The 15,827-nt window shown below is 39.3% G+C and overlaps 1 protein-coding gene across 5 annotated transcripts in view; it reads right to left on the reverse strand.

Annotated features, from left to right (window-relative positions):
• Positions 1 to 15,827, reverse strand: part of Rnf130 (ring finger protein 130) — a 100,765-nt gene that overhangs the window by 30,528 nt on the left and 54,410 nt on the right. For all 5 annotated transcript variants that reach the window (XM_038326526.2, XM_038326528.2, XM_038326527.2 and 2 more), the window contains exons 4-5: positions 3,091 to 3,162; positions 1,444 to 1,526 (exon numbers count right to left, since the gene is read on the reverse strand). In XM_038326526.2, coding sequence (XP_038182454.1) covers positions 1,444 to 1,526; positions 3,091 to 3,162 — 155 coding nt within the window. The remainder of the gene's footprint in view (positions 1 to 1,443; positions 1,527 to 3,090; positions 3,163 to 15,827) is intronic.

The following is a 15,827-nucleotide window of genomic DNA, read 5'->3' on the forward strand; positions in this document are numbered from 1 at the left end:
GACCCTGTCTCAAAGTAAAAAGAATGCTGGGGATATTCCTCAGAAGAGAGGAAAGGACAGAGAGGGAGGAAGGGCGCTAGCTAGAAATCTTAAATAAGGAATGATGATTACTGAAGTCAGATTCTTTACATCAGGCTCTGCCATAATGAACTGCATAAACCTGGAATCTGCCACTGGCCTTACTATCTATCCTTCACTGGACAATGGTGCTATGGTTTGGGTATAGTCCGAGTGTCCCTCCCATAGTCCATGTGGTGAAAACTTTGGTTATCAGTTGGTAGGTGGCAGAACTTCTGGAGAATGGAACCTAGTAGAGGTCCTAAGGTGGCGTGAGGTATTTCTTATGGGACTCTTCTGGTGGTTCTCATGAGGTTATTACAAAAGCATCAGGTGGGGCTAGCCTGTCCTCTTGCTTCTACACGACTCCCTCTATGTATGCTACCACCATGCTCACCAGAGGCTAACCCGACAGGGCCCACTGGAAGCTGCATAGAGAACTTCTAAGGCTCTGCAGATACTTTGCCATGGAATGACAAACTAGCCAGCACAATAAGAGAGCAACACCCTCTTTGGATTGCTGGCAGGATGAGATAAGACAGTACATGTAGCCTGCACAGAGTAGTGTACTGTTGCAGAGCAGTTACAAAGCAAACAGCAGTCCTCCCATTCTGTATAACTCAGGGCTTTAGCATAGTAGAACCTAGAGCCAGGGGGACAAAGTGGAGGGCCTGTGGGAGGGCTTTATAATGAACTCTATTTTGAGATGGAAAGTGTTTTGTTGTGTTTTTTCTTTTTTGTCTGTACTAGGGATCAAACCTATAATCTGGTAAATGTTAGTCAACTGTTCTACCACTGAGCTACAGCTTAGCCCAGGAGGGTCACTGAATACAATTTCTTAGGTTATGATGTACCTAGATGTTGTCATGTGTTTTTTTTAAAAGATTTTATTTCTTATGTATATGTATATAGTGTTCTACTTGTGTGTGTGCCTGCATGCCAGAAGAGGGTACCAGATCACATTACAAATGATTGTGAGCCACCATGTGGTTGCTGGGAATTGAACTCAGGACCTTTGGAAGAACAAACAGGCAGTGCTCTTAACCTACAGGATTTCTCTATATATCCCTGGCTGTCCTGAAACTCATTTTGTAGACTAGGCTGGCCTTGAGCAGAGATCCACCTGCCTATAACTTCCAAGTGCTGGGATCAAGGCATGTGCCACCATGCCTGGCTTGTCACGTGTTTCTGATATATATATGCAAAAAATTCTTGGGAGGGACACTGGTCAGGTTGACCATGCTCTCTCATTATCAGCATTTGGGCCTTAGCCTGTCAGGAGAACTATTGGTCGGGTAGCTTTCAGGACCAAGTAGATACCCACTCTGGAAGGGAGACAAACAAGACATTAATATCATTCCTTTCAAACACAGAAATCTGACATACTTGCAGGGGAGAACCCGAACAACATCATTCTGCTTATAGCTCTCTATGCAGACTGCACAGTGATCGAAGTCTGGGTCTGTTTCCTGAAACAAAAAGCACAGGAGCTGAGTGTGTGCACACAAGTGCTACAACTCAGCTAAGAACAATCCTATAGTAAGCAGATGGCTAAAAAGGGAAAGGAATTAAAAATAGTAACTTTTAATTTGTTTAAGTAGGCTGACCCAAATTACATATGAGCCAATCATACAATCCATACTAATTTCTATTTATGATATCTTAGGATAAGTCAGAGCCCTGTTTTTTCTACAATTCACAGCAGATCACCTTGGATTATCATGTGTCTACCCAAATTCCTCTACTACTACCTAGTCTCAATAGGTTGCAATCTAAAACATTGAGATCCTCATTAAGAGGTTCATGCAGCCAATCAATTCCTAGAACACAGCTACAATGATGGGCAGTGCTCAGTAGACTCCTCTGTTACAGTCCTAACTTAAGTATGGGAATTGCACTCTGGTCACAGACTTGGGACAGTTACTGGTTTAACTCAATATTGACTATTTATCAAGAATCAAAAAAGACAAACCAGTTGTTTGGTCACCAGGTTAATGGACTCCCTCCATCCTCTGGGCTGAGGAGCTGTCTTAAAGCAAGGTAAGCAAATAGCCTAAGTCATTGCCACATGGTTGGCAGGTGCAGGGTGTACAAAAAGTGTGCTAGCTTTCATAATTAGAGGAAAGATTATTTAGTACTGGGAAGGGGTAGAGGATGACAGGTAGGTTGTATCAAATCCAGGGGTTTTCTAATTAACAGCAGCTGGCCAAGCCAAGGAAGCATTCCTGCAAGTGCCCTTTCCTTCCTTAGTGTGCAGCAACCCCAGTGAGAATGTCCCTTCCTCTGCAGCTGTGCAGAGTAAAACTGGTTCCAGTATTCGCAGGCATACAAATAAAATCAGTGAAAGAAAGAATGTGGGAAAACACAGAAAACAGAGAATCACACAAAATCCTCTTTCCAGAGCTCTCTGCTAAAAAATACTAGCACTGGGCACAAAGTGCCAGATAGGTTTCTTTTTTTGCTTTTTTGATCTCTCTCTCTCTCTCTCTCTCTCTCTCTCTAATTCTTGGTAAGTTTGGATATACTGAATGTAGAAAGTAACACTAAGATGCTATATGCACCTGAGCTCTGACTAGGGAGCTTTGATGAAAGGTTTCAGCTCTGCTATTTGTTGCCAACTCTTTGACTTAGTCCGCTTTAGGCCCAACACTGATAAACTGCTCTTTCTACAAGTGTCAGCCTGTTATAAGGCTCTTGTTAACTGAAATTCCCTATAGATGAAGGTCTTCAGGCAGGTCTTAACTGAGAAGAAACAACACCCAAAGCAGACGCAGCAGTCCTAAGAAACAGAAGAAAATGTACTTCTCTTGGCTATTTTATGTGCAAACTGTCTCCTTAGAACCCCTGGCAGATGTGTGCTCAGCTGTAACCGCTGAAAACTGCAGAGGAACAGTGCGAACAGGGAGTAGTCACTGATGCTGCTAAGGGCAAGAGCACCTGGAGTTCAGAAGAGCCAAAAGACTAGCTGAAGGCTTTCCAGACAGGCAAAGCACAAGCGAGATTTCAAAGAGGAAATTAATTTCATTACTGTACCTTATCACCCTTTTTCACCGTTCTAGTTGTCAATTTACTGATGGCTTTCTTGGCTGCGTCTCCAAGACGACGCTAAGAAAACAAAAAAGAAGATATTAAACGGAAGATCTCTGAATAACGGTCCTTATTTTAGTATGTGATGCTGAAGTGAACACACGATCTTTATTCTAAATAATTAAAGGTGTAATGTCTCTATTATCCTAGACCACTTCTGTCATATTGTGTAAGCAACACAAATTAAAAAAAAAAACTGGCAGCAATAGCATAGATTCTTCATTTTAGTTGAATAGAAGTGTATTTGGTGAGAAATTATGTTTTACAGCCACTTCTGTTTCTGTGCACTGTGTGATGATGCCAGGCTATTGGTGCTGCTACACCTTCCAGCCCTCCCACTCTTGCCCCAAGAGCTTTCCCAGTGTGCTCTACCCATAAGCACTGTTAGGGATATGAACTGTCTTAGCAAAGAAACCTCAAAGGCCCCACTACGTTCTCATACAACACTGAGAACAGACATAGCAACAAGTCTACTTACTCCTGGTTCAGCTCACACTATTCTCTGTCATTTTAGGAAAGGGTGTTTGCTCATTTAGGTTTAACTCAGATAATTTCTAAAATTGTACTTATCCAACACTGCCAGTCACAAAGAGCAGTGCTAGATACCAATAACCCAAAGATGACATGAAATGAACCTGTAACCTTAAGGAGCCACTGAAACCTAGGAAATACCTGAAGAATACATTTCATATGATGATGGGGGATGGGTTAGGAATAGGGAAGAATGCCAGGGAAGGCTTTGAGGAAGTGACATCAGAATTAACACTTTGGAAACTAAGCAAGGATGACCTAGTAATGAGCCAGGGACAGGATGGGATTCTGGACAAAAGAATCAGAATGCTTTGTGAGTCTGAGTTCACACTGGGATAACAAAGGCAAACTGAGATTGTCTAAACTCTAAGCACAACTGGATTTAAACTGAGCAGGGGCAGAAAAAAAGCTGAAGGAATGGAGAGGGGAAAAAAAAAACAAGGGAGACCTCACACTGTGTTGTAAGGATTAAAAAGAAAACAAGAACAGGAGCGCGTGAGGAAAATTAAAAATCAAAATAAAATAACTTACTGAACATCTTTGCATCTACTATCAATATTTTGCTTGTAATTTCACCTAACAATCTCTCTGTATTGTAAGAATATCAACTTGTCACTTTATCCAGTCTTCATTTTCCATCTCTGACAGGGCTTTTGGTAGATGGTACTAGTCTACTTAATAAATGCTCTTAATTGCTGAACCATCATTGTTGATGCCCCAGAATGCCTTTTGGTAGCTGGCTTGTATGAATCAGGACATAAAGTCTAAATGCTATTTAGTTGCTATGTTTCTCAGGTCTCTTTTAGCCTGAGCCCTATCATACCTGAAAACAAGCAAGCAAACAAACAAAAATCCCTATCCTTATAGAGATATAGTGGGCTTAAACTGCATCCATTCGAGGGACACATGATACTCGTTTAAAAACACGTTAAAACCCTGTGGCTAGCGCTCAGTTTGTTTTCATGCACTTCTTTAGAGACATCACCCTAATATTGATGGACTGTTTTGTGTTTCATTCAGTTCAAGTGGTTTACATTTTCTCTTTTGATTTCCTAAGATCATGGGTTAATTTTCACATATTTGGGCGCTCCTTTTTCTGCTATTGATTTACTTAATTTCATGTGATCAATGGCCACATTATATTTGTGTAAACTTGACTTCGTTGTTCTATGGCCTAGAATGTACTTCAACAGAATATATATTCTGCTTTTGTTGGATGGAGTTCTCTACAAATGTTAACCAGACTAAATCAGCTGGCCATAAGCCCTACACTAGCTGCTCTATGGTTGTCTATCCTTCAGTGATTGAGAAGGCAGGACAGCAGGTCTTACCTCCCGTTTGTAAAGCTTTGTTACTAAGCACTTAAGACTGTGATGTCGCCAGGAGGTGGTGGCGCACACCTTTAATCCCAGCACTCGGGAGGCAGAGGCAGGCGGATCTCTGAGTTCGAGGCCAGCCTGGTCTGCAAGAGCTAGTTCCAGGACAGGCTCCAGAAACTACAGGGAAACCCTGTCTCGAAAAACCAAAAAAAAAAAAAAAGACTGTGATGTCTTCTTGTTTAAGTGACTGCTTTATTAAGAAATAACTTCAATCCCCAGTGATAGCTATGCTCTGAAATTTACTCTGGCATTAATGTAACCACTTAAAAGTTTATTTTAAGGGGCTGGAGAGATGGCTCAGAGGTTAAGAGCATTGCCTGTTCTTCCAAAGGGCCTGAGTTCAATTCCCAGCAACCACATGGTGGCTCACAACCATCTGTAATGAGGTCTGGTGCCCTCTTCTGGCCTGCAGGCATACACACAGACAGAATATTGTATACATAATAAATAAATAAATTAAAAAAAAGTTTATTTTAATTTGTGTTACTAAGGTATGGCTTGTTCCAGTCTTTTTACCTATCTGCAATTTAAAACTTATTTATACAAGCTCCATGCTCCTAAAATACCTCCTTAGTTCCATGTATTTATATATATATATATAAAATCTTCTATTATATATTACATACAACCATACACAACACACAACACACACAACACACACACACACACCTCTATATATTTGTTTTTTGGGGGGACAGGGTTTCTCTGTGTAACTGCCTTAACCCTGTTCTGGAACTCAGTCTGTAGATCAGGATGGCCTCGAACTCATAGAGATCTGCCTGCCTCTGCCTTCCAAGTGCTGGAATTAAAGGCATGTGCCACCACTACCCAGTTGAGCATTTTTATATTTAAAGTGGTTGTTTTGGAGGCAGCACATAGATGGGTCTTGCACACAGAGTTCTTTCAAAACTCATTATCTTTTTTTTTTTTTTTGGTTTTTCGAGACAGAGTTTCTCTGTCAAAACTCATTATCTTAATATCTGTTTTCGACTGATATGTTTACACCAAATATTTCAGATCTCAGGATTACTGGATCCTTTTACCTGTAAATCTTTTCACCTGGATCTTGCTTCCTACTCCATGTGTCCCATTCATCTCCTCTGTCTGGTACAATTATAACTCTTAAAAACTTTTTTTTTATTAATTTGTGTATGTATACATGTGCTTGTGTGAAGGTAAGAGAACAATGTGCAAGAGTCAGATCTATCTTTTGATTATGTAGGTTCTGGGACTGAACTCAGGTCATCAGGCTTGTATAGCAAGTTCCTTTTCGAGCTGAGCCATTTTGATAAACTCAGTTATGTAAACCTTTTTAAAAAAATTATTTTAGCTGCTGCTTTAGGGTTAATGAATATATCTTTAACCACAGTTACATCACTGTATAAAAGTATATACAGTTCTCTGTCTCCCCCACAATGACTCTATCTCCCAGCCTCCCAAGGTCTCACTCTATATTCTAGGTTGGCTGGTCTAAAATCAACCTGGCCTCAATTTCATGCAATCATTCAGCCCCAGCTTCTGGTTCCTGAGATCCTGATGTCATCCACCATGCTGTCAGTACACCATTATTTCTTCCTCTTATCTTCTGTGCTATTATTACCACCCCTTATGCTTATACAAATTTTATAAACCAGGTAGTAGTGGTGCACACCTTTAATCCCAGAACCTGGGAGGCAGATGCAGGTGGAGCTCTGTGATTCCAGGCCAGCGTGGTCTACAGAGAGAGAGGTCCAGGACAGCCAGGAGCACAAAGAGAAACCCTATCTCAAAAAAAGGAAAGGACTAAAGTGCCCCCACTTTCTGGCTTGTTTGTTTGTTGTTTTTTGGGTTTTTGTTTTGCTTTTTTGAGACAGGGCTTCTCTGTGTAACAGCTCTGGTTATCCTGGAATTTGGTCTCTAGACCAGGCTGGCCTCCAATTCACAAAGATCCATCTGCCTCTCCCCTCCCCGTGTTGGTATTAAAGGTGTATGTCACCACCACCAGGCCAACTTTCTGACTTGAAACTTACTGCCGAAGTCAGTGTGATGCTGATATAAAATATAAAAAGCATATTAATGTGATGCTGGCTTAATATACATAGTATATGAACCCATGAAAATTTGGCCAAATAAGTTTCAGCATGAGCATGAAAATTGTTTGGTCCCCAAAATTAGTACTGGAGAAATTTGAGGTCCACAAACAAAAGAATGACGCTGTACCCTTAACTATGCATGAAAATTAACTTAAGTTTTTAATACTAAGAGAGCAGGATTTAGTATTTGATGGAGGACTCTCATTGGTTAATAAAGAAACTGCCTTGGCTTTTTGATAGGGCAGGATTTAGATAGGTGGAGTAGACAGAACAGAATGCTGGGAAAGAGGGAAGTTAGTCAGATGACTCAAGCAATCGTCATGCCTCTCCTCTCTGGGTCAGATGTGATGGAGCCAGTCGCCAGGTCAGACATGCTGAATCTTTCCTGCTAAGATGCCACTTGTGGTTTTACACAGATTATTAGATATGGGTTAAAGCAAGATATGTGAGAATTAGCTAGTAAAAGGCTGAAACTAATGGGGCAGGCAGTGTTTAAAAGAATAGTTTCCGTGTAATTATTTCGGGTAAAGCTAGCCGTGTGGGAGCCGGGCGGGATGAAAAGCAGGCTTGCCTGCAGCTCCTCACTACAAGTATTGACTTTTTAGATATAACTAAAAGCAACATAGGTAACAAAAGTAAAACTGATAATTCTAGATTATATAAAAAGCAAGGATACAATCAAGAGATTAGAAAGGCTAATGAAACAGACTATATATAAAGAACTCCTACATTTCATTAACAAAAAATTGATTTTAAAAAATAGGCAGAAGACATGAATACAAGCTTCTCCAAAGAGAATAAGCAATGACCAATAGGCAGATTTAAAAAAAAATGCTCAACCATTTAATTAACTAAGAAGATACAAATGAAAGCTATGTTGTTTTTCATACCTATCAGGATGCTTAAGGTGTTTGTGTGTGTGTGTGTGTGTGTGTGTTATAAAAACAGAAAATAACAACTACTGGCATGGATGCAAGAAATGTAACTGGTGATTGCCAGTGGATAAATAAATTGATGTGTCCACTATGGAAATGTATATGACAATTTCTAAAAATGATAGACATTCGCAGGAACTTAATTTATAGCAGCATAATTCACATTAGTCAAAAAGTAGAGGTAGCTCCAGAGTTTATCTGCATGAAAAGTTGAATAAAATGTCATATGAACTGGGCATGATGGCACATGCCTACAAACCCAGCATTTGCTAAGCTTAGGCAGAGATTGTCAAATGTGATAGCAGCAAGGGTATATTGCAAAAACCTTTGTCAAGAAAATTTGTATATACATATGGACTAGCACTCATGAATTGACAGGAGCTCTGGCTGTTGGTACAAGATCAAGCCAGTCAATATTTTAGCATGTGCTGTGGAATAATCTTTTTGTATACTGTGAGGATGTATCACTCTGACTGGTTTACTAAAAATCTGAACAGCCAATAGCTAGGCAGGATTTCCAGGCACAGAGGACACTGGGAAGAAGGGCGGAGACACTGGGAGATGCTGAGCAAGCAGGATGGGCAATACAGGGATGAGGTAATAAAGTCACAAGACAGAAAGTAAATTAATGGAAGTGGGTTAATTTAAGTTATAAGAGTTAGTTGGAAACAAGCCTAAGCTATCAGCTGAGCTTTCATAACTAATAATAAGTCTCCATGTCATTATAGGGGAGCCGGCAGTCCCAATGAAAACTCTGCCTACAAGCATGGGTAGGGAAAGGTCTCATGATGCCCACTCTAGCTGAGAATGTGCTGACAACTCAATGGTTCTTGGGGGGAGGGAGAGTCAGTTTTCATGACGATGTGGTTCCTGGTAGGTCAGCCATGCTCTGGTGGATGGCTCCATAGCTAGCACAAAGTGCATACAGGGTTATTTAAAGAGGACAGAAAGTTGGAAGTTGGTGGGTGGATCTGGGAGAATTAGAGGTGAATATTATCAGAATAAACTGTATGACATTCCCAAAGAATGAATACTACATTAATACAGATTACCTGAAAATAACTTTTTGTTGTACTTATGTCACCATCTCAAATAGTTATTTGTTCACATTTATTTATTGATTGATTGACTGACTGATTTTTCAAGACAGGGTTTCTCTGTGTAACAGTTCTGGATGTCCTGGAATTCATTCTGTAGACCAGGCTGGCCTTGAACTCTGCGATCTGCCTGCCTGTGTTAAAGGCATGCGCCACCACCCCTCAGTTTATATACATTTATTTTTAATTTTTACTTATTCATTTATGTTTCCCAGGCTGACCTGGCCTCAAACCTCTGGACACAAAGCAATCCTCCTGCCTCAGCCTCCTGAGTAGCTGGACTATGCCATCACACCACCTCCTATTTGTTCTGGCAAAGATGTAAAACACATGATTCTAAACTCAAAACAATGAAATCAAATTTAACTTCCAGCTTCTTTCATCCCATTTCTCTCCTCCCCAAATAATAATTGCTGTTTTATCTTTACACTGTTTCATTTTGAAAATAAACATATATATGTTAAGTGTGCATACATGTAGATACATATGCTTTATATATCCATATATATGAATGCAATTTTATAGCCCTCCTCTACTTATAAGTGCATATCTTGCTTTTCCTTAATAAGACACCCTAGAGATCACTCCACTGATGCTCAAGAAACTGCCAGCACTCTGTTCACATTCACAGCTACAGATGACTCCAAGAACTCAGTGTTGGCTATGTGGAACACTATTTTAGCAACCAGATAGCTACTGGCGGACATTTCATTATTTCAAATTTTGCTATCTTCAAAAACACTAAAATGAAAGACTACTACAGTTGGCATTTGTTGTTATTTGATTTTCAAGACAGGGTTTCTCTGTGTAGTCCTGGCTGTCCTAGAATTCACTCCACAGACGAGCAGGCTGGCCTCAAACTCAGAGATCCGCCTGCCTTTGTCTCCCAAGTACTGGGATTACAGGAGTGAGCGACCAACACCTGACATTGCTACTATTTTTATCATCTGTAAATTTATCATCAGGCTAGACTACTAGTCTGCTGTGAGGTGAAGACAAAGGATAATCACTTATGTAATTGTGCAAGGTGCTATAAATTGCCTCTCACAAGAACTATTATCAACCTACAAGAGTACCTGTTTTCTCTACAACCTTGCCAAGAAAGCATGTATTAAATTTTAGATTTCTTTGGCAAATGGAGCAATAAGAAATGTTATTCCAATATGGTCTTATCATGTAGCTAACCTATAAAGGAGAATGAGTATTTAACATTTTAAAGATTATATACATTTCATTTTAAGGTGCTCTCTATTCATTTTACTTATTTATCATTTATGTGATTTCTGTGTGGCACAAACGTGTGCAGGTGAGCTTGTCTCTGTATGTATGTGTGGAGGCCAGAGGGATGACATTAGGCATTTTTCCTCTTGCTCTCCACCTTGAGACAAGGTCTCTCACTGAACCTGGGCCTCACCATTTTGGCTAGGCTAGCTGGTTACGGTGCATTTGAGATCTGTCTGTCTCTGACCCATGTTCTGGTTGCCAGCGTATAGGAGCTCACAGCTGGCTTTCATGCAGGTGCTGGGATACAAGCTCCAGTCCTCTTGCTTGTACAGCAAAAACTCTTTTAACCTCCGAGCCACTTCTGTAGTTGAATGCAAAGTATTGAAAACGAATTGAATTGGTAGGATACAATTTAACACAGTTAATACTATTTAACTTATTAAAACATTTATTTATTGTGTGAGTATGTGTGTGTATACATGTGCATGCACACTCATGCATCATGGTACACATGATGTCATGAGGAGAACTTGTAAAAACCAGTTCTCTCCTCTATCATGGGAGTTCAGGGAATTGAATTCAGGCTATCAGGTTTGGTGGCAAGTGGCCAGCCCCTGACCAGCTTAAAACAATTCACACTATGTAACTAAGTAATCTGACAGAAATTCATCCAGGATCCCTGTGTTTTGAGGACAGGTCACTCTGATGAAGTATCAGAGCTTCCAGTCATCGGAGCTCCCCCAGAGATACAGAATTAGGTCTATATCAATACATAGTAGGATCGTCTCTTTGAAAAGCTGGTGAAATCTAAGGGCTATGAATCTAATTTCCTCATTTCAGGCTATCCTTTCTCCATCTTTCATTCATTTTCATCACTACTATGTTTCCCTTTAGTCTAAGGTGTCTGATTTTCCAGAAGCTGTCTCCCCAGGCTCTGCTCCCCTGACCTCTACTCACCTGCTTTACTAATATTCTGCCTTTGCTTTTCATTTTCTCCCTTAAGCCTCTCCTATCAGGAGAAAGGTTTTTTTCTTTTTCTTCTTAATTTTTACAGAGAGTCTCATGTAGATCAGGCTGGCCTTGAATTCCTGCTCTTCCCCTGTCTCTAGAATACAGTCATTTTTTTACCATCCTTGGCTGGGAAAAACTTAGCATTACTGTACCTTCAGAAAATCTTGGTTGATTCCTCACTTCTTAGAGAATAAAACCCAAACTCCGCAACCTGTGATTCAACTCCATTGTAGTCATTTTACCTATCTAACACTGGTTCACAAGCCCTGTATTCCTTTCCTTCATTCCTAATGTTCTGTTATTCAACTCTCCTTTTCTCTGTGGAAAATGACCCACTTGTGCTGTGGAATGGTCTTTCTGTACACTGTGAGTATGTGTTGCTCTCACTGAGTGATTAATAAAGCTGTTTTGGTCTATGGCAAGGCAGGATAGAGCCAGGTGGGAAATGCAAGCAGAGATACAGGAGAAGAAGGATAGAGTCTGGGAGATGGGAGATGCCAACCATCTGCCAAGGAAGCAAGACATGTAGAAAATGAGGTAACGCCACAGCCACATGGCAAAGCACAGATAGAAATATGGGTTAATTTAAATAAGAGGTAGCTAGTAATAAGTCTGAGCTGAGCATTTATAAGTAATATTAAGCCTGTGTTTATTTGGAAACTAGCAGGCAGGATAAAAACCTCCAATTACAAATGGTATACCAATGTGAGTCTCTTGAATTTCCACAGGGCATGAGAAAGGTTTTTTTTTTTTTTTTTTTTTTTTAAAGAGGAGGTGGATCCCTATAAGAGTTTCTGCGGGACAGTGAGTCCTCAAGTAGCTAGTACATTAAGCAGCAACAAAAAACTAAGGAAAAATGCCTGCCACAGCGAAAGCATTGGGATTCTAGAGCTCTGGGAAAGGTTTAATGCAGTTCTCGGTCATTAACCTCTGACTGGGCATGAGCTTTAAGCTAGACTTTCAGGACCTAAGAAGCGGGTGGAGCAAGTTGCCAAAGCCAGAGACAGAGGTCCACACTTCTTAGCAGTTTAAAGGTTTGTTAACATGGTCAAAAAAGGCTAAAAGATACACAGTAAAAGAGGTCCAGACTGTAAAACCTCTAAAAAGGTTCCAATATGTTTTATAATGTGCACAGGTTTAAGAAAGAAATAAAAGGGTATTGACAGTTATAGAAAGGAATAAATAGTTCAAAAATAATAAAGTCTTTAAATAGAGAAATAAAATAACAAAAGATAAGTCACATAGAGATGGAAAATACACAGGGAGTCTGAATCCAGTATGTTGCTGTGTTTTTACATTTTTTGATGGCTGACGGGCAAGAAACAGCTGCTGGGAGACATGGGATTGAAAGAGAGATTGATAAAATATACGAATCTAAGTATTTTAAAAATGTCTTAACTTTAGAACAGAAAAATTTATTTGTAAAATGGACCTTAAAAGATGCATTGCTTTGGAGAACTGGTTTTGCTTTTGTTTTCACAGGAAACAAAACAGGATTTGTCCCGGGTTAAGATGGACCATTTTGATAAGGGAGACTTCCCGAACCTTTACAGGTGATTATCTATCAACAAAGGCTATAACTGGTCTCCCAGGGCTTGGCCATTCTATCTAATTTTCTCAGGATTCCCATAAGATCAGCAACACCAAGCAGCAGGAAGTAGTCTAGAGAACTATGCCCAAATTCCCAAAATATTGTTTATAAATGTTTGTTTTCATTCAAAGGGGTTAGTTATACATTGTTATTGATCATAGTCAATCTCTTTTTGAAAGAAGAAAGGAAGACATGATGTAGAAATGTATGATGTGGTTATGATGGGAGAAAAGGGTAGATTATTGAATCTACTTTTATTCAAAAAACAACTGTTAACCTCAAAATATTTTAACTGATATGGATTTTAATTTATTGATATAAATTTAAGGTCAATTTTGTTATACTGTATGTATAGTCCTTTTAAGGTATTATGTTTATGCAGCTAATTTAAAAATATAATATATAATTAAAAATACAGATTAATAGTCATCTATAATAGTCAAATTTATAGGCATATGTTAGGTATACAAAAATATATTTCAGTTAAGTAATCTTCAAACACTTCAAAGACTTACAGAATATGGCATTTAAAATGTTTTAAGAACTTAGACTAAAAAAAAAATCCACAAAAAATAAAAAATAAAAACAAACAAAAACCAAAACAAACAGAAAAAGAACTTAGACTTTTCTTGACAGTGAGACATGTTTGCTCTAGGCAGCACTAATTACTTCAAAGAGGATGATGGGCATCAAAGAAATTAATTATGGAGTTTACTTTCAGTATTACAAGGTTAGCCATTTGGGCAAGAAACTATTCTTTCCTGAACTGCTTGACAGTATGCTGTATAAACTGGACATTCAGGACCCATAAAAAAGTGACTGCTAAACTTTGCAAAAACAAGGTGGGATGGTCCTTCAGGTTCCAGCTTCTCAGAAGAAACTGCCAGACATTCTGCAGGACACAGAGAAAAGTGACTGGTGAACTTTGTTAATACAGGTAAGACAGTCTTTCACATTTCCTGCTTCACTGAAAAGTCTGCTAGATATTCTAGGCCTGTAGGCTGAAGATGGATGCCCCAATGTTATAGAAAAACTTTGGGTGACTGTCCAGGCAGGCAGATGTCTTTGTCATTCCTAGAGTTTTGGAAGTTGCTTAAAATGCACACTTCCTGTTTATTCAGGTAATATATCCTCTGGGGTCTTTGATGGAGTTGAAGACTAGGTAGTTATAATTATAGTTTTCCTTAGTCACAATAAAAGATAGATATGAAATTTCAGACTCACAAACATAGAAGAGATGATAGAGTATTTTCTTTAATTTTGTCAAATACAATAGACTGGATATTGTAACTGATTCTTGCTTGCTGTTTTGTTATATGTAATTTTACTATGTTAAAGTAAAAAGCTTCCTTTTTGATTAGACAGAAAGAGGGAAATGCTGAGGGAAATGTCTTTCTGTATGCTATATGTGTTTCTCTCTTATATTGGTTGATAAATAAAACTACTTTGGTCTATGACAAGGCAGGAGAGAGCCAGGAGGGAAATCCAAGCAGAGATACAGGAGAAGGGAGGAGTCTGGGAGATGCCAGCCAGTCACGGAGGAAGCAAGACATGTAAAAAATAAGGTTAACAAGCCATGAAACACATGGTAGAATACAGATGAGAAATATGGGTTAATTTAAATATAACAACTAGCTAGTAATAAGTCTGGGTCATCAGCCAAACATTTATAATTAATATAAGCCTCTGAGTGATTATTTGGAAACTAGAGGGCAGGAGAGAAACCTACAGTTGCACACTTGCCTGAAATTTCCCTTCAGTATGTCTGATGAAGTCTTTCTCATTCTTTGAAATGATATTCAGCTCAAACATCACTACCTCATGCATATACATATTAAAGCAAGAAATATTAAAGTATTTACAAGTTTAAATACTTTATAATTTATATGCATCTTCAAAGAAAATTTCCTAAGACGTTATTTTAAACTTAGGAGGCTGTTAGCTTGTGAAAAATTATATCTAGCTTATTCTTCAACATTAAAATAATTTTATTTTACTGCTTTAGAAATAAAATTTGACTGCTTTAGGAGTAAAGACTGCTGTTTAATTCTGACAACGTGAGTGGACTGAGATGCCTAGGAAATGACTGTTGCACACTGCTGGGTGCCTATAATGCATCTCCACAGAGGATGAGGTGACTAAGGCTCTGGTCTCAACAGTTGTCCACACAGTTCACTGATGGAATGGAATCTGAGCAGACTATTCGGGGATGGTGAGATTGTAGGAGGCAGGGCCTAACTGGAGGAAGCAGGCCCCTAGGAGTTGAAGGGTATCTATTTTTTTCTCTTCTTTCGGATAAAGTCTCGCATAGCCCAGGCTGGTCTCAAACTCACTATATAAACAAGGATAACCTTGAGTATCTGCTTTTTCAGTCTCTAAGCATGTATAGCACCACACACACTTGAAGTGTATCTTGTCCATGCCCCGTCTCTCCTCTTTGTTTCCTGGTTGCCATGATGTGAGTAGCTTTTCCCTGCGAGGCTCTTCCTCCATGTTTCTTCTCTGTCACAGGCCTAAAGGCCACGGAACCTGGTGACCATGGACTTAAACCTCTGAAACAGTGAGCCAAAAATCTTCCTCTTCCCTTGTTTGTATCAGCTATTCTGTCACAGTGACTAAAGGTTTAATACAATGATACAATATTAATCATGGAATTGCTTTAAAAATTTACAACTCTCACTGGACAATGGTGGTACATACTTGTAATCCCAGCACTCGGGAGGCAGAGGCAGGTGGATCTCTCTGAGTGTTTGAGACCAGCCTGGTCTCGAAAAACAAAAAAAACAAAACAAAAAGGAAAATTTTACAACTCTCAAAATCGTCATGAACTTTTTCAATATAAA

The sequence above is a fragment of the Arvicola amphibius genome, chromosome 4 (assembly GCF_903992535.2).
Source record: "Arvicola amphibius chromosome 4, mArvAmp1.2, whole genome shotgun sequence".
Lineage (NCBI taxonomy): Eukaryota > Metazoa > Chordata > Mammalia > Rodentia > Cricetidae > Arvicola > Arvicola amphibius.